This window comes from Castanea sativa, chromosome 12 (assembly GCF_040712315.1).
Source record: "Castanea sativa cultivar Marrone di Chiusa Pesio chromosome 12, ASM4071231v1".
NCBI lineage: Eukaryota > Viridiplantae > Streptophyta > Magnoliopsida > Fagales > Fagaceae > Castanea > Castanea sativa.
The window spans coordinates 40,650,994-40,671,589 of NC_134024.1; the positions used below are offsets into that span (position 1 = coordinate 40,650,994).

General features: G+C 33.4%; 1 protein-coding gene across 1 annotated transcript; it reads left to right on the forward strand.

Annotated features, from left to right (window-relative positions):
- Positions 1-1,831: 1,831 nt before the first annotated feature.
- Positions 1,832-17,611, forward strand: LOC142620674 (TMV resistance protein N-like). The gene is made up of 4 exons (XM_075794004.1): positions 1,832-2,334; positions 15,016-16,108; positions 16,238-16,513; positions 16,613-17,611. The coding sequence occupies exons 1-4, from the start codon at positions 1,832-1,834 to the stop codon at positions 17,609-17,611; spliced, it is 2,871 nt and encodes a 956-aa protein (XP_075650119.1).
- Positions 17,612-20,596: the final 2,985 nt, after the last annotated feature.

Consider the following 20,596-nt stretch of genomic DNA (forward strand, 5'->3'; position numbering starts at 1 on the left):
GAAGAAGTCCTTCGTATCCAACTCCGTAACACACGTGATCGGGATCAGATTTATTGGAAGGAAAACAAAGCACGTCAATTCACCGTAAGATCAGCATATCAGGTTGCTCGGCGAATGAACCAAGTGGATGAGGCAGTTTTGTATATAACATTTAGTTAGCATTTAGTTAGTTTCTATTTTTGACAACTGTAATTAGTTAGATCAGAACATTACCTACAGCTGTTGTATTTTCCCACCTCTGATCCTAATATATAAAGGCAGAGCATCAGATATTTTATATATACAAGAAGAATACAATTCTCTCATTTTTTTCTCTCTCGTTCTTTGGTTGCTTTCTCCGTTGATAAACTGTATGAGAGCTTGGATTCTAACAAGGACCACACCTACTTTGTTTAAAGGAAAATGAAAAGGGGTTCAATTGTTACTTGTTAGTGGGAAATAAATACTTGCTTTCAAGAAAGTGAGGGAAAAAGAGAAGGTAGGAGAAGGCCGCGTTGTAGCTGTGAACCAGAACACTGTAACAACCACTGTTGCAATTCCTTAAATCTGTAAGTTTTCACCTTTCAGACACATCTTATCTCTTTTATTTCTCTTTTCTCAGAAAATCCATGTTAAATCATCTTCTTCTTTCCCTAGTTATTTTACTTAATTTCCACACACATCCTTCAAATTGTTTTTTTAACTAATTTTTCTTTATCCTTATTGTGGTTCAAGATTTAAGGAAACCCCTAGATAATAGACCCATACTTTTAGTTACTTCCAGCAATAACTGTTCATGTTTAGTTGGTGTTCCCCAATTGTTTATAGAGACAGATTTGTGGATGAGCTGTGTAGCCCAATCGAATGCAATCCTATCCATTATGACGTTTTAACCTCATAAAAATCTAGAAGCTTAGCTCTAAAGATTGAGAAATCAACAAACGATAACAGGTGAAGAATCGAACCGATAAACTTATTAATTCTTGAGAAGGCAAGGCAACAACTAAGTTGGAATTACAAGAGTCTATTTGGTGGACACACTTAATTCAGTTGACATATTCAAATGTTCAGAAAAGAAAAGTGGGTTTGGAGACTAATCCCCTTGTGCTTGCATACCCTGTTTTGCAAAAGAAAAGAAGTCTTCATGGGTCTTTTTTTTATAATTTTTTTTTTTATCAATTTGATAACTTCCAATCATCCTTATGAGTTATGACTGGAAGATTGACAAAAAAAAAAAAAAAAAAAAAAAAAAAAAAGACAAGAAGAAAGATTTGTTGACTTGACCCACAACAGTTAGAGGATGTCATCCGTGAATGCTCAGCCAATTTAATCAACCAATTACATGGGATGGGTTTAGCTTTCCAGTTATAAATAATTGTGTTTATCCTCTGCATATATATTATAAATAAAATTGTTACATGTAAAAATAATTGTTGTCGTTGTTTTGCTACGACGATTCCTGGAAGAAAAAGGCCACTTGCACACCTACTTCAGTTTAAAGGAAAATAAAAAGGGGTTCTATTGTTAGTGGGAAATACCTGCGTTCAAGAATAATCAATCAGTCTAGTAAGAGAGAGTAAAAAAAAGTTGGAAAGCCACGTTGTTTCAAGCTGCCTTTGAGCTTTAAAAATTACAACCACTGCTGCAATTTCTTAAATCTGTAAGTTTTCACTTTTCAGACACATTTATCTTTTTTATTTCTCTTTACTTAAAAATTCCACGTTAAATCATATTCTTCTTCCCTAGTTAATTTACTTTCCAGACACATCTTTCAAATTGTTTTTCACTTTTTTTTTTTTTTTAATATCCTTATTGTAGTTCAAGATATACCAAAATATTTCCATTGGCTTCAATGAGTACACAAGAAGCATCTCTGTTGTCATCATCATCTTCTTCTTCAAGACGGTGGATATATGAGGTTTTCCTTAGTTTTAGAGGCGAGGACACACGCAATAGTTTTACAGACCATCTATATGCTGCTTTACAACGTTCAGGTATTTTCGCCTTTAGAGACAATGAAAGGCTTGAGAGAGGAAAATCTATTTCACCAGAGCTCTTCAAAGCAATAGAAGAATCGAGAATTTCTGTTGTTGTTCTCTCAAAAAACTATACATCCTCAACATGGTGCTTGGATGAACTTGCAAAGATCATTCAATGCAAGAAAGAGAGGGAAATGATAGTTCTACCCATATTTTATGATCTAGAACCGTCTGATGTACGAAAACAGATGGGAACTTTTGCACAAGCCTTTGTTGAGCATGGAGAACTTTTGCAAGAGAACACAGATAGGATGCAAACTTGGCGAGGTGCTTTGAGTGAAGTGGCGAATCTCTCTGGGTGGCATTTACAAGATAGGTAATGTAATTTGACTCTTTTTTTTTCTTTTTTTTTTAATGTTTCGAATAGCTCTTATATATACCATGAATTACATTATCAACAATACAATGTTTTGACTATAACATATGTTGTTTTAAACCCGCCCACATTATAAATGATAGGTAATATAAATATATAATGATAGGTAATTTATGATACTATAAATAGAGTAAGATTCCATGGTTTCATCTTTAATTTATTAAGGAATACCTTATTAAATGGGTTAAAATAAAATTATAGAATTTAAAGTATAGAATATGATGATAAGGTTAAAATTGTTAAAATAAGAAGATTAAAAAGAAATCTCAAGTGCTGAAAAGTAGGAGAAAAAAAACGGATGATAAAGAGGTTTTTAAAAAAAAGAATAATAACAAACATAATGACTGAAAAATATGATTTAGAACCCAATAGTGCAACACTAGATTAACATGTTGCTATGACCAAATTAAAAATTTCATCTATTGCACAACCACTACAAATATCACCAAAATCTAAAAGCAATGAAAATAGTAAAGCGCACGTAGATTTGGTGAAGTAGACTTCACGTGAGAGAGCACGAAATTTTGCCAAGTGGCACTCTCTTTGAAAAGATAATTGATTTTTTTTTGAAATAAAATACATCATTTTTAATTTATTACACTTATTAGATGTCACATCAGTTATTTAATTATTCAATAGATTTTAATTAGTAATAAATAAGACTAATGGATAAGATAAATGGGTGTTAATCATCAAAAACTCTTTGTTTTCCTTATTCTTCCATCCTAAGGTTTTCTTATGTTTATGCCTACTCCTCTTCCCTTATAACTAAATGCCTACTCTTCCAAAACCACTACATGCCTTCTCCTATGCCTATGTTGCTAAATTACCGATTTTATGTTCTATAATTTGCACAAATTGAAATAACATTTAGATTATTTAAAAACACATGAAATCATATAAAAATCACCAAATTAGAGTTTAAAATTATAACTAAATTTTTAAAAGAAATTTAGGCACATTTGCACAAAAATTCCATGTAACTAAGTCACACTTAGGAATATTGGATCATTTTTCCTTTGTATAAATAGAAGGGTTTCAATGGGATGAGGGGGCTAACAATTTTCTCTCCAAAACATTTGTTGTAGGAACACAAAAGTTTTCCATTGTAGACTTTTTACGATTAAAGAACATGAATTGCCAACTAATCAAACTAGAGTTTTTAGTACCTACAACAATTTCACAATGTCAAGAACAAATCACAGTGTATACAATGTCAAATTTCATAGTCTCCTGTTACATCAAATGAGTGTTTAATTTTTCTCGCAAAGTATTGAATAGTAAAGCTTTTGGGCCTTAGTCTCAATTACAACTCTCAGTCATGTTGGACTTGGATGATACCTATCAACAACGTATCAATATGAGATACAGAAAAAATTTGGAGTGTACACAACGTTTAGTGTGAATGGGAAGAAATTTCATCCAATTCCAATTGGTTAGGTTAGTTAGAGACATATTCCAATTTAATGTTTCTAGAATTTTGTATACAAGTAATAATCAAGGAAACTTCCACCTAAAATAAGTTGGACTTTTGGCAAGAGAGAAAATTGATGTCTAGACAAATCAAGCTAAGGCTGACCAAAATGGATCATATTCTTAATTTCTTATCTCTATTTGTTCCATGTACAAGACTTAAAGTCAATGCTTGGCGTATAAAAGTTGAACATCTTATCTAAAGTCCATCCTCTGAAAGCTTGAGAAAAAATTCATTTAAACTAACACAATATATAAATTATAAAGGAATCAAAGAAAAATTGTCAAAAATAATGAAAATTTAATCTATGCTTAAATTCTTATAAGGATGAACACAATAGCAATATCCTTTTTTCAAAAAATAAAGGTTAAAAAAAAAAAACTATACTTATTTTGTACGTATGATAAAGTCTTGTCACAAAGTTTTTTGAGACTTATGTTGATTAGTGATTAGAAATTATAAAGGAATAATCATGAATATATATAAGTAGAGATCTCATGTGGGAGTGCGTGAGGTCTTGCCAAGTAACGCTCTAATTTTGCATTTAGCATTTTTTTTTTTTACCTCTTTCATTAAGTGTTTTTTACTATTACCCAAAAGTTTACATTAACTTATTTTACTGTTATCTCATTAGTCCCTCATTAATTGCCTAAGCTTACATCATACATTTCTCTTTTTCTCATGTCTTTTAGCATCCCCACCGTTTTAATATTTTTAAAAAAAGTAAAAAAATAATAGTTAAGGACTAATAATAATAACTTACTAGATAAGGCCTTGGAGAGAGATAGAGAAACAAAAAAATGTTGTGGATTGTTAAATAAAACGCATTGTTTCACTATAAAAGACCTGAGACTAACAAAACATTTGAAAGAGAGAGAAAGACAAATCTGAGGGGACGTCACCTCCGTCATATTGGCCTCCCACCACCATCAAGACCTTAAACCTATACGAGTATTTTTTTTTCTTTTTAAATTAGGAGATTAAATATGATTTAGGTTTGGGTAATTTGGTTGGATAGTTTTTGTTTTGGGTATATAAGTAGAGAAAATATTTGGTACGCAATGTAAAGCCATTTTCTACCATGGTTTGAAATTATCTATAAGACACGTGCATACACACTTGCCCACACAATGTTTTAATGTTTTACTATCAATGAGTGGAAGATAGTGAGAGAGTTGGACATACTTTTATTTCATAGTATTAAATATGTGAACACAACACAAGTTATTTGATTTTCACGGTCCTGTTACTCTTTTGCATTTATTTTTTGTTTCATGATTTTAAAAAAACTTAATCTTACCTTTTTTTTAGGGTGAAAAATTAATCTTACCTTGAGAATGCTATAAATATGCAATGAAACAACAGTTATAAATTGCACACACATAACCATTATAATTATTCAGTTCAAGGAATGAGTGTATATATATATATATATATATATATATATATATATATATATATATATAAAAGCAGAGACCTCATGTGGGAAAGCACGAAGTTTTGCCAAGTGGCACTCTATTTGAAAAGATAACTGAATTTTTTTTTGAAATAAAATACTTTATTTTTAATTTATTACACTTATTAGATGCCACATCAGTTATTTACTAACTCAACAGATTTTAATTAGTAATAAATAAGACTAATGGATAAGATAGAGGGATGTTAATCATCAAAAACTCTTTGTTTTCCTTATTCCTCCATCCTAAGGTTTTCTTATATTTATGCCTACTCCTCTTCCCTTATAACTAAATGCCTACTCTTCCTAAACCACTACATGCCTTCTCCTATGCCTATGTTGCTAAATTACCGATTCTATGTTGTATAATTTGCACAAACTGAAATAACATTTAGATTATTTATAAACATATGAAATCATATAAAAATCGCCAAATTAGTGTTTAAAATTATAACTAAATTTTTAAAAGAAATCTAGAGACATTTGCACAAAAATTCCATGTAACTAAGTCACACTTAGGAATATTGAACCATTTTTTCTTTGTATAAATAGAAGGGTTCCAATGGGATGAGGGGGCTAACAATTTTCTCTCTAAAACATTTGTTGTAGGAATACAAAAGTTTTCCATTGTAGACTTTTTACGATTAAAGAACATGAATTGTCAACTAATCAAACTAAAGATTTTAGTACCTACAACAATTTCACAACATCAAGAACAAACCCCAGTGTATACAATGTCAAATTTTATAGTCTCCTATTACATCAAATGAGTGTTTAATTTTTCTCGCAAAGTATTGAATAGTAAAGCTTTTGGGCCATAGTCTCAATTACAACTCTCAATCATGTTGGACTTGGATGATACCTGTCAACAACATATCATTATGAGATGCAGAAAAAATTTGGAGTGTACACAACGTTTAGTATGAATGAGAAGAAATTTCATCCAATTCCAATTAGTTAGGTTAGTAAGGGACCTATTCCAATTTAATGTTTTTGGAATTTTGTATACAAGCAATAATCAAGGAAAATTGATGTCAACCAAAATGGACCATATTCTTAATTTCTTATCTCTATTTGTTCCATGTACAAGACTTATAATCAATGCTTGGCATATAAAAGTTGAACATCTTATCTAAAGTCCATCCTCTGAAAACTTGAGAAAAAATTCATTAAAACTAACACAATATATAAATTATAAAAAAATCAAAGAAAAATTGTCAAAAATAATGAAAATTCAATCTATGCTTAAATTCTTATAAGGATGAACACAATAGCAATATCCTCTTTTTAAAAAATAAAGATAAAAAAATCTATTCTTATTTTGTAAGTATGATAAAGTCCTATCACAAAGTTTTTTGAGACTCATGTTAATTAGTGATTAGAAATTATAAAGGAATAATCATGAATATATATATATATATATATATATATATATATATATATATATATATATATATATATATATATAAGTAAAGATCTCATGTGGGAGTGCGTGAGGTCTTACCAAGTAACGTTCTAATTTTGCATTTAACATTTTTTTTTTGCCTCTTTCATTAATCTCTATGGGTATTTTTTTTTTCTTTTTAAATTAGGAGATTAAATATGATTTAGGTTTGGGTAATTTGGTTGGATAGTTTTTGTTTTGGGTATATAAGTAGAGAGAATATTTGGTATGCAATGTAAAGCCATATTCTACCATGGTTTAAAATCATCTATAAGACATGTGCATACACACTTGCCCATACCATATTTTAATGTTTCATTATCAATGAGTGGAAGACAGTGAGAGAGTTGGACATACTTTTATTTCATAGTATTAAATATGTGAACACAACACAAATTATTTGATTTTCACGGTCCTGTTACTCTTTTGCATTTATTTTTTGTTTCATGATTTAAAAAAAAGCTTAATCTTATCTTTTTTTTTTTTTTAGGTTGAAAAATTAATCTCACCTTGAGAAGGCTATAAATATGTAGTGAAACAACAGTTATAAATTGCACACACACAACCATTATAATTATTCGATTCAAGGAATGAGTAAAAAAAAATTTTGGAGGAATATTGTAGAATAAAAGTTGTTACAAAATGTCTTTCTCTCAGATACCTCATGCAAGAGTTCATGAGGTCCTGCCAAGTGACACTTTAATTTTGCATTTAGCCTTTTTTTACCTCTTTCATTAATTTTTTTTTTATTGTTACCCAAAAGTTCACATTATCTAATTTTACTGTTATTTCATTAATATCTCATTAATTGCCTAAGCTTATACCACACATTTCACTATTCTTCATGTCTTTTAGCATACCCACTGTTTTAGTGTTTAAAAAACAATAAATAAATAAATAAGGGTGGGCTAATAGTAATAGCAACAAGATAAGACTCTAAAGAGAGACAAAGAGACACAAAAATGTTGTGAATTGTTAAATAAAATGCACTATTTCACTATATATTACCAAATTAAAAGACCTGAGACTAACAAAACATTTGAAAGAGAGAGAAAGAGAAATCTAAGGGGTCACCACCTCCGTTATACTGACCTCCCACCACCATCAAGACACCGAAACCCTTACGAGTAATCTTTTTTTCTTTTTAAATTAGGGGCTTAAATATGATTTAGGTTAGGTAATTTGGTTAGTTAGTTTTTGTTTTGGGTATATAAGTAGAGAGAATATTAGGTGCGCAATGTAAAGTCATATTCTACCATGGTTTAATTTTAAATCATCTATAAGACACATGCATACACACTTGCTCACATCATGTCTTAATGTCGCACTATCGATGAGTGAAAGATTGTCAGAGAGTTGGTATACTTTTATTTCATAGTATGAAATATATAAATACAACACAAATTAGTTTATTTCATGGTCCCATTACTCTTTTGCATTTTTTTTTGGTTTCATGATTTTAAAAAAAAAAAAATCTTACCTTAAGAAGACTACAAATATGCAATGAAGCTACTAAACCAATTTTTAATATCTCAAAATGTATATGTTTCTTTACTCTAATTTAATTTACTTTTTCTTTATAATTTATGTATAACATTATTTAAAAGTGTTTTACATAAAATATCATAACATTATCTGTGCATCGCACGGACAACTTACTAGTAATAATAATAATAATAACCATTGTGGGAAAACCATTCACGCAGGAAAATTCTACAAGAAGAAACAATTACAATAAGTTTATGTTGGAGAGATAAACGTCTTAGGGAGACTACTTAAATAATTAATATAACATATAATGACACACTTTAACCCAAAATGCCTAAGCTCCAATGAGTATGTGTTCAATTATGTTATATTTAGCACTCATTCTTTTCATCATTATTCAATGTGGGACTTCACTCACACTTGTATACCCAACAATCTCCCCCCCTCCCTCATGTGTGAGTCTCTACCTCTCTATGGGCTTCAAGACCTCTCCATGGGTCATGAAAAAGTCCTACTCACTCCCCCTTACCTAGTGAGCTTTTTCCTTCACTAGTGCATTATCCATGGGCCTCCGCGTGTCAACGCCACACATCTTTTATCCTTTATAGGAACCTCGCACCTTATCGTTGTTTAGCACAATTGACAATAATACTCATTTGTTGGGATGTTTTTTTTTAAGATCGTTTGTGTGGTCTTTATGGGCTTGCTTGGTGCAATATACCCGCCCTGTTCCATTTGCGAAAGGATTTCAAGTACACACACTCCGTTCCCACTCTAAATTAGGATCAAGGTTGTAAAAGTATAGGGAAGAATTTTTTGTATAGGCTCAATGAAAGAAGTCTCTCTTTAAATAGTTAGCTTAGTATTAGGTCAAGGAGTAACATTAAAGAAAGCAAGCCTGAGAAGACTCACTCAAGCGAAATTCTTACAGAAAGTTTACAAACCCTCCCTTGACATTCTTTTGACCCAATTTTAAACAAGTTTGCTCAATTGTGATTTCAATAAGAAGTTAACTATATTTGCTAGTCTTTGATCTCTTTGATGCTCTAGGTATGGCAGCTTTTCTCCCTTCAAAATTGTGAAAAAAATGGCTCTCTTTTTATATGGTAAAATTAGGGCAAGTCGTTAGACTAGCAAAGATAGTTTACTTCTTACTGAAATCACAATTGAGCAAGCTTGTTTCAGTTTGGGTCCATCAAAAGTCAAGCGAGGGTTTGTAAATTTTTTGTATGAAGTTCGCTCAAGCAAGTCTTCTCAAACTTGTTTTCTTCAATGTTACTCTTTAACACTTATTAATCTTAACACAGGAATTAGCCAACACAATATGAAACCTAACAATTACAAATAAAGAAGCAATAAAGTTCAAGGCCGTTATTACAACCGGGCAAAATAAAATTTAGTAAAAAAAAAGCTTTAAAATTGAATTATGTAAAATTATAAACATAGCGGTGAGGGCCTTAATTTAGCCAAATAGACATTCTTTTAAAAAAATTAGATACTATTGTATCCAAAAAAAAAAAAATTAGATACTATAAATATATGACTTATGTGATATGACTTACTATAAATATAATAAAGGTTTTTAACTTTATTTTTTTTTTTAAGATGGTTGTAATATAAGCCTTTCTTTCTAGACCCCAATGTACTTTGTGCATGAGAATGTACCAATTAAGCTACAAAGCTCTTGACATATTAAAGGTTTTAAGCTAAACTTTATTCTCAAAGCTTCAAGACATTTAAATACTATTTCAAACTATACTATTAAAAGTTAAAACAATATAATAAAAAAAAAGCATCTATCATAAACTTAGTCTTGAATAATCGAATTTCAGAATGTAACTTAAATTTCTTTTATTATATTGTTTTATTACCTATTTTATTTTTCAATTTAATGATAAAAGTGAAATATTTATTTTTAAATAGTTCAAAAGTTACAATGGTGCAAAGGAGATTTGAACCTTGTACATCTATTCTAAAAACACCAAAAGATGCTAATTGAGGTACACAAATCTAAGTAAAATATTTTCTTAATTAACGTTTATAACTTTTAATGAACTTTTGCGAATTGGCACCATTAGTATATATAAAATAGAACACATTTTATGCATCAATAGTTTGACATGCACTTGGACTTTGTGGAGCCTTGAAAAGATCAACCAAAATACTTGCTTCATGTACAATTTTGTATCGCATCATTAATTTGAAACGTACATTAGCTCAAGCAATTACAAATTTCTATGGCCGCTCTACTTAATATACTATTGTATTTTTTGTTCCGAAGAAAGAAATATTATTAGTTGCTGAGTTGTCAAACAGTCAAACTTAGAGCACTAGCATTGGGGGGCCAAAATTGGGAATTAATATTGATTTCCAAACAATATAATTAGTAGGCACTATTATAAAACAATATTTTTTACTAACATCTCGAGTCTAAAATACTCGATTTTGAGCTTATAAATCGAGTCTCAAAGACTCGATTTCATTGTTCTGATTTGACATTTCTTCCACGTGGCGTCCACCTGGAAATCGAGTATCTAAGACTCGATTTATAAGCTGACCCTTAAAATGTGCCTGCATCTTCAGTCTTCATTTGTTTTAAGCCTCTCTCTCTCTCTCTCTCTCTCTCTCTCTCTCTCTCTCTCTCTCTCTCTCTCTCTCTCTCTCTCTCTCTCGGTGAAGCCTCCCTGGTTGATCGGCCTCCATGACAGTGGGTTCCCCTCAAGTCTAACTTTTAGGGTTGTGGGTTTTTGGACCACATGGCCGATAGCAACGCCGGACGAGTTCGACCCCGTCCCACGTATCTGTCACATAATCCTCGCCGTCTATGAATCAGACCTCTAAAACCCGCAGTGGGAGCCCTCGGGCTGGTACAGGCTCAACCCGGACTAGGTCATCAAGTGCATCACCTACGAGCAAACCCAGGGTCACGCGCTGCCGTACCTTATCTACTACGACCAAGAGCACCGTCGTACCTGATCTATTGAATGATGGGTTTTGGGGTTTTTATTTTTTTAATCTGGATTTTAGGTGGTTGTTGGGGGTGGATTTGGTTGGATTTATGTTGAGTTGTTGGATTAATGCTCAAATTTGTGGGTTGTATTTGATAGTGGCTGGTCTGTGCTTCTAGATGGTGGCTGATCAGTGTTTGTGTTTTGTACTCCAACACTTGCGAAAATCTCTTCAGTGTGTTTTACAGATACAAATCGAGGATTTAAGCATCGATATATAAATCGAGTTTCTAAGACTTGATTTCCAGGTGGATGAAGTGCCAACTCATACCTGATCAGAACATGAAAACTGACCCTCAAAGAATCGATTTATAGCCCAAAATCAAGCCTCTTAGACTCGACATGTTAGTAAAATATACACATTTGAAACCATGCCTACTAACTATATAGTTGGGAAAATGGGCTTAATTCCCAATTTTGGCCAGCATTGGGGTCTAATAACCCCCCAGTTGCTATTTTAGCCACCAAACCCATAAAACCATGCTTCAGCTAGGTTGCTATATCTAAACAAATTTGCATCCCAACTACAATAAATTAGTACATTCATAACCTCACTGTGGCTTGTTGCAAGATTTGTTTAATATATTTATTCCTCTCTGGACCCACAAACCACATCTCTCTTTCCCCTAGACTCTCTTCTCCCATATCTCAGCCTCCCTCTCTCTCTCTCTTTCTTTTCTCATCTCATCCTCTCTCCCCACTCTCTATTTTGTTCTCTCCTTTCTTTGTCTTGGTCCATCTCTCTCAGATAGGCGTCGAGAGCGTGGAGCAGCATTTGTGGTGGACATTAGCATCTGGGATGGAGCAGTGGAGGTTTTGGGTTGTGGTTGAGGTAGTGTGTTACGGTGGTTGTTGGGTATGTAGCTGGTTTTGCTAGGTAGGATTGTGGTGGTGTCAATTGTGGTGGTTCCTGTGATGGGTTGGTCAGTTGTGAAGTAGTGTTTTGGTGATGGTGGTGTGGGTTTAATGGGTTTGATAGGCGTGGGTTATGGGTTTGATGAGTTTTGCTTTGATTTTTTGTTGTGGGTATCAGTGCATCTGCAGGTTCATGGTGGTGGTGGTGGTGGTGGGGATGGGTTCGTTGTGGTGAAGGTGGCTACGGTTTGGGTTTGGATGGCATTTGGGTCAAATTTGGGTGGTGTTTGGGTCAAATTTGGTGGCGTCTGGGTAGCTGAGTGTGGCTGAGTTTTGGTGGAAGCTTTTGTGTGTGTTTGCTAGAGAGAGAGACGAAAAGGTAGAGAGGAAAGAGAGATGGAAGAGAAGAGAGAAAAACTAAATTTTTTATATTATTTGTTGGTATAGTTTATATTATTTTAATAAGTTGTATGAAAAATAGAAACTGGAATGTTGAGTGAGTTGTAAAATGGGATGGTAAAATAAATAAAGTGGGTTTTAAGGATGCAAAATAGACACTATTTTACATCCATGGATGCTAGTGCTCTTATATGTGGAAACAAAGCTATCCAAAATAAATAAATAAATAATCTGGTAAACTCATCATAAATCTCTTGGTGTAATAGTAGAAGCTCTAATACTAATTTTAATTTGTTATGTAAAACATGTAAACAAAAAGGTAAGCAATACTAGACACAAATGTTAACATAATTTGAGAAACTATATGCCTACATTTAAGGACAACACTAACAAAAAAGAGAAGGCTACATCTAAAACATATTCACAATAAATTCTACGTTGTAAGTTTGACACCTTGTTTTACTACCATGCGATTCGGGGTACTCCGAATTCTTTGTTTCCTTGGAAGGGTGTTTGGAAACCAAAGGTTCCTAAGCGAGTGGCTTTCTTTTGTGGACAGCTGCTCATGATTGGATTCTCACTTTAGATAATCTCATGCTTAGGGGTCGCCCTTTGGTAAATCAGTGTTCTATGTGTTGTTGTGATGGGGGTCAGTAGACCACCTTCTTCTTCATTGTCCTGTTATACATGCCTTATGGACTTTTATGCTTCAGGCTTTTGGTATACATTAGGTTATGCCAGGATCGGTAGCGGGAATGTTATCTTGTTGTCATTAGTGGCTTGGGAAGCATGATTCGAACATTTGAAATTCGATTTCAAGGTGCTTAATGTGGATTGTTTGGTTGGAACAAAATCGTCGCTCCTTTGAGGACAATGAGAAGACATTGGATGAGTTAAAGATTTTATGTCAGCGTAGTGTTTTTAAGCAGTCTCGTTGTTGGGGTTTTATTGATTATTCTTCTGTCTCTGAGTTTATGTTGTCCCTTAGATTAGTTTCCTGATTGCCTTCTTTTTTTTGTTTGTTTTTATCTTTTTCTTGTTGTTCATCATCATGAACAACTTGTACTCTTTCTTATTTACTCATTAATAATAGTTCTCTGATTACCTATAAGAAAAAAAGTTGTAATTGTTTGTCAAAAATGTTATTTAAGTGGTGGGTTTATATTAAAACCAATAACAATTTGTCATCTAAGATTTTTATGAAAATATTATAGACCTAAAAATAGTAACAATAAAAATAAAAACTCATTAACAATTATGAGAAAAAAAAAATCACTGCACTCAGTAACTCTCATAAAGATAAACTAATATAAGTTTGTAGTGCTCCTTCTGTATCAAACTTTAATATCTTTTTTTTTTTATATAAAAATTTTAGAGATCTTTAATATCTATTCTTTGGTGAAAGAAAAACATAAAATTAATGTTGTTGACAAAATAACCACTGCACACTCTTGGTGCGATGGTCACTTCACAAGTGTAAGTGCTTGTGGGGTGTGAGGGGCAAGGGCCGGGGTTCAAGTCTCTAGGAAGGAGATTCACACACATATACACTTAGATTAGGCTAGAGTAGAAATTTTATCTTGTATAAAAAAAATATTGTTGACAAATAATAAACTTTTATTCTTTCCCAATAATATTCAAATAAGTAATTAAGTCAAACTAGGAACCTCCAGAGTCCAAACTATTAGAGGGTTGGACTTAATAACACTTCAACTTTTCATTTTATAAGACATTTATTATTTCGGGTTCCAGCTAATTAGCTTAATTGGTAAAGTCTCTGATGGTTGAATAAAAGATCTGGGGTTCAATCTTCACCTACACCAAAAACTAATTGATATCTTGGTCTGATGATAAAGAGCTTTCATCAAGAGTAAACACTATAAGTTGAAACTTTCTCTCATAAAAAAAAAACATTTTTTTTTCCATATGAGCAGTATTTAACTCAATTAAATGCAATGGAACACAAAGTGACCCTTATTTTAAAATTCTTTTTAAAGATATTTTGAATGCAAGATTTGCTTTTATAACACACAATGTGTTTTCTTAAAACAAAGGTCACTTGTGGGTTCAATTAGCTTAAGTGACAAAGTGACATTTTTATCTTTAATTTTTTGTTAACAAAAGGGGGGAAAATCCTGGTGTTTTTTATACTATCCTAGGTCAAAAAGTTTTTGAAGAAAACTTATCATACTCAAAATCCACCCGAACATGGAAACATTATTAGCAATGAAATTAGTTTGATTTTATTATTTTTTAAATCCAACCAATATTCAGATTTTTAATATAGGGTATAAAATGCATGTTAAACCTGGTTTTCTTAGGGAATGAAACTAAACTAAATGCTACATTCAGATTTTATATTATAGGTTGTATATACATTTATTAGTTGGACTTTCGGTTTTAATCAACTAAATCAAATCCTATTTATCTACAAAAATTTATAACTTAGATCCTGGGGGTTTTAGACTCACTACTTATTGTTCTCTCTTTATTGCAGGCCAGAGGCAAAAGTTATTGATGACATTGTCAAATTGATATTAAATAAATTGATTTATGCATGCATAGTAGATACTGAGAGGCTAGTAGGAATAACTTCCAAAGTTGAGAAATTGATGTCACATTTAGCTATAGACTCAAACAGTGTTCGAATTATAGGAATTAGGGGGATTGGAGGAATGGGTAAAACAACTCTAGCGAAAGTTGTTTATAGTATGATTTTGAATCAATTTGAAGCATGTTGTTTCATTGCTAATGTTCGGGAAGTTTACAAAAAAAAAGGCATACTTCACTTACAACAAACACTTTTGGAAGATCTTTTGATTCTTAGAGATATGAATGTAAAAGATGTAGATAATGGAGTTCTCATGATCAAGAATAGGTTACGTCACAAAAAGATTCTTCTCGTTCTTGATGATGTAAACGATTTAGACCAATTGAACAAATTAGTCGCGGAGCACAATTGGTTTGGTCCAGGTAGTAGGGTTATCATAACAACAAGAGATGTGCATTTGCTAAGGACACATAAAGTAGATAAAATATATGAGATTGAAGGATTGAGTTATGATGAAGCTTTTCATCTTTTTAATTCTAAAGCTTTTGACAAAGAGCATCCCACTGAAAATTATCAAGAGCTATCTCAAGCTTTTATACGTTATGCTAATGGCCTTCCTTTAGCTATTGAGATTCTGGGTTCCTTTTTGTACAATAAAAGTACATATGAATGGAAAAGTGAATTAGATAGGCTTAAGGAATTTCCTGAAAGAAAAATTCTCAATGTACTTCAAACAAGTTTTGATGGACTACAAGAAACAGAGAAAGAAATCTTCCTACATATTGCATGTTTCTTGAATCATAAAAAACAAGACACTATTGAAGCAATATTAGATAGTCTTGAGCTTTACCCCAAAATTGGATTAAGGGTTCTTATTGATAAATCTCTCATCAAATTGCAATACAATCAATTGTGGATGCATGATTTACTCCAAGAAATGGGTCGGGATATAGTTCGTCAAGAGTTTCCTAAAGACCCTGGGAAGCGTAGTAGATTGTGGTTGGATAAAGATATTGACAATGTGTTGACAAATAATACGGTAAGAGCTTATTGAAAGAGCCCTAAAATATACCTTATTAATCATATTATTTAACATAATTTAACCTAAAGTAGTTTTAGTAAATATACATTTTACAATTCACTAATCCCTTTTTTTCATGATTATTAGGGAACAGAAGCAATTCAAGGCATCTTTTTAACGCTTCTTGGAACAGATGGGGCACATTGGAATCGTGAATCATTTTCAAAGATGAATCATTTGAAATTCCTCATAATTGAAAATTCTCACCTTATGTATGATCCCAAGCTTCTTCCTAATGACTTAAGATTTCTTGATTGGAGTGGGTACCCTTCAAAATCTTTGCCAACAAATTTCCAACCAAATGAGTTGATTGAACTTCACATGTGTTGTAGCAACATTGAACAACTTTGGACAGAAACAAAGGTAATAGATACCCTTCTATAACTTTTCTTTTAATAGTTTCATTAAACTATAAGGTTTTTAGAAGCTAAAAATTGTTTATGTCTTTTTGGCTTTTTACAGTCTTGGGAGATGTTGAAAAAGCTTACTGTTCTTAATCTAAAAGGTTGTAAAAATCTCAAAAGTCTTGCGAGAAAATTTGAGATGAAGTCTCTAAAGATCCTTATTCTTTCCGATTGCTCAAAAATAAAAACAATTCCAGAATTTGGGGAAAATATGGGATGTGTAACAGAGCTTCACTTGGATGGCACTGCTATTACAAAACTACCTACATCAATTGAGAATTTGAGTGGCCTTGCTTCATTGAATGTAAAGGATTGCAAAAATCTTATGTCTCTTCCTAGCACCTTATTTTATATGACATGGCTTAAAGATCTGGATCTTTCCGGATGCTCAAAACTACTAGAGAACTTGGAGAGTGGTGAAAGTGTTGAAGTGAACGGACAGATGGCTTCTTCTAATGCTATTTTTGAAACTTTAAAAAAAATAGCTTTTGGTGGATTTCAGCTTCTCCCTTTTAATCCAATGTTGAGAAGTTCCGAATCCATGGGCTTGCAATTGTCTTCTCTATTTGGTTTGTCTTCTTTGAGGGAATTGAATATAAGCAATTGCAATCTCAAGGAAATCCCCAATGATATTGGCTGCTTATTCTCTTTACAACAATTAGATCTAAGTGGAAATAATTTTGGTTGCCTTCCGGAAAGCATTGCTCAACTAGCTATTCTGAAAAGATTGATCGTGGATAATTGCACGAGTCTTCAATCCTTTCCAGAGCTTCCTTTAAATATAGGTTATATTTTTGGATTTGGTTGCTCCTCATTGGAAACGGTACCAGATCTATTGAGACCAAATTCTTCATTTGAGCCAAAACTCATGCTTTCAAATTGCAGCAAACTAACTGGCAATCAAGGATTCATTGACTTGTTTTTTGCAGTGATAAAAAAGTCTCCTCAGGTCTCACAGTCTATTGTTTTAAGATGTATGCAACAAGCTTCTCACAGTCTATGGTTTGTTCATGTTTGGGATCTTGTGTTGATTCACCATGTGTCCAAATTCAATTAGAAATGGGCTCACCAGCAGCTCTATAACAAAAATGAATTGACACCTTGGTTTTCCTGGTTTGCCCTTTGCAGTACCACTAAAATTAAGCCGCTAAAAACGAAGTCAATACCACAAAATAAGTAAATACAGAAGACAATTGCATGGTTTATATGGACTTAGACTACGACCCCAATAATAATAATATACTATAAATTTAAAAGCAACATTATTATGATTCCCTAACTATCAACAAACCCTAATACTTGAGTGTGGAAACTGGAAAATCTAATGGTGAATCCGGTAGCCTCAACAACCAAGAAAGCTAGCGTTAAGGCTTGTGAGAATTGTGTGGAGGGAGTTTGTAAAGCAAGAAAGTGACATGGGTTGTGGGTATTTAGTCCCTACGAGGTAAGTAGCTCATAAACCCATTGATAACACGTTTGAAAACTCGTGAGGACCTACTCAAGTTTGGGCTAGACAATGGTCATTATAAGAAAATTCCAACTCCAAGTAGACCAAGCCTAAAGAAAGAGGGTGGCAAGAACAAAGAGTCCACTGACATGATAGAAGGTGGCGGAGATGATGGGTTTGTTAATGGAAATGAAAATGCGGTGTTTTTTTTTTTTTTTTGGAATTTTTGCATAAAAAAGTGGGAGAGGCCTCTGAAATTTGGTAAGGGAGACCGGTCCTAAAGGCTAAAAGCACATAATAGAAATTTGGTTTGACTAAAAATTCAATTGCCTAATTCCATATGCTTAAAAAACTAGTAATTGCGTCAATTACATTTGCGGTTCGAACAACATAATAGATCAAATAAAACAGTTTCCCAATCAGAAATCCTACAACACACTTGTAGTTCGAACAATATAATGGGCGGTGCACTGGTGCCCATGCTAAAGCTTGTTATAAGAACTTTCAGTGTACTCATACTAAACTCATTGCCATGCCTCTTTTTTATTTTTGAAATTCACAATTTTTCATTCATCCTAATTTAATGTTTATACATTTATCTGATGAATTTTCTGCTTTTGACAATCATGAAAATAGTAAGAAGTGAGATGAGTCCTAACACAAGAAAATGAACACCTAAATAATATTGAAGTCATTATTAAGTATGGGTATGTTGCAATCATTGTTCAGGAAATTATTCATTCTATGGCCAAGAGGAAAGGAAGAAGGGGGGTAATGGCAATCAAGTTGGACCTTGAAAAGGCTTACGACTGACTTGAGTGGAGCTTCATTAGAGACACTCTTACGACCGACTTGCCTTATATTTTCATCATTTGCATGGAGGTTTTGGGAGCTCTTATTGAGGATAAATGCCATGAGAATCTTTGGAACCCGGTTAAATCATCTCAGGGAGGCCCCGCCTTTTCGCACTTATTTTTTGTAGACGACTTTATGCTCTTTGCTAAGGCTGACCGGAAAAATTGTGTTGCAATAAGAGAGGTTCTTGACTCCTTTTGTACCTTATCAGGGAAAAAAAATTAGCGAGGAGAAATCTTGGGTCTATTTTTCTCCAAATGTAGATCAGAACATGAGGGAAAAGCTTTAAGAGGTGTTGGGTTTCCGGTCCACCCCCTCCCTCGGAAAGTACTTGGGTTTTCCCATTGAACACAAGGGTACCCCTCAAGATTTTAGTTTTCTAAGTGATCGCATTCAGAGCAAACTAGCTGGTTAGAAGGCAAACTTGCTATCTTTTGCGGGCAGAGTTGTTTTGACCCAAACAGTGACCTCTACCATTCCTAATTACACGATGCAATGTGTCGCCTTTCCTCCTAAAATTCTTGAAGGTGTGGACAGATTGAATAGAAACTTTTTGTGAGGCTCATCGAATAGGAAGAAAAAGCTTCACCTTATAAGATGGTAGAAAGTCACACGAGAGAAGGAGGCTGGAGGCCTAAGTATTCAAGCGGCTAAACCCAAGAATGATGCATTGTTGGCTAAGCTAAATTGGAGGTTCAAAACTAAAAAAATCTTCTTTATGGGTTCATGTCCTATCCCATAAATACCGAGGATTGAAGAGAAGAACCACCAATCTTCTCAAACCCACTTCCTGCTCTTCCACCTGGTCTGGTATCAAAAAGGGAGAAATCATTGTTAGTAAGGGTGCTAAGTGGGTAGCTGGGAAAGACAGTAAACTATCGCTTTGGTTTGACAAATGGCTGAGCATGGGTACCCTTAGAAGCCGCATCCAAGGCCCATTTAATAGAGCAGAGGAAGAATTCAAATTGAAGGATATAGCTAGCTTCCATGGATGGAATTTGGATGGGAACTCCGTCTCCTTCCCTAAGGATATTCTTATGGAAATGAAAGCCACTCATATTCCCTATTCTAAGTCAAGAGAGGATAGTTTATCATGGAGCTTATCTCCTAGCGGCGAATTCCAAATTAAGGATGCATATCGGTTAGCCAATGCCTGTGATAATTATCCAATGGATTGTCCATTCAATGGAGTGTGGGTGTGGAAAATTCCAAGTATTCCTAAAATCAAGTGCTTCCTTTGGCAATGATGTCATAAAAGTATTCCAGTGCATGGCCTCCTCGCTGAAAGAGGTATGAATATCTCTCCGTTGTGCCCCCTATGTAATTCAACCCTTGAGACGGTCAACCATGCTCTTAGGGACTGCTCAAAGGTACAAATTTTCTGGAATTATTTCTCTCCCCCGTTTTCTAGTTCTAGTTTTTATGGCACCCATTTTGTGGACTGGTTGAGGATAAATTGTAGGTCTAAGCAGCAGTGTGGTGTTTCTGAGATAGATTAGGCCATTTTTTTCCCCATAGCTATCTGGTGTTTATGGTTGCATCGGAACAGTGTTGTTTTTGGGAAACCAAACATTTGCAAAGACTTAAAGGCTGAGACCTTAGCTAAAGCTACTGAGATGGCCTACCTGGGCATCACCGAGAAGTATAATCAAACAAAAACAAAGATTCAAGTTAGGTGGTTGCCTCCACCCTTCAATTGGTTTAAGTTAAATTCTGATGATTCGTCCATAGGCAATCCTG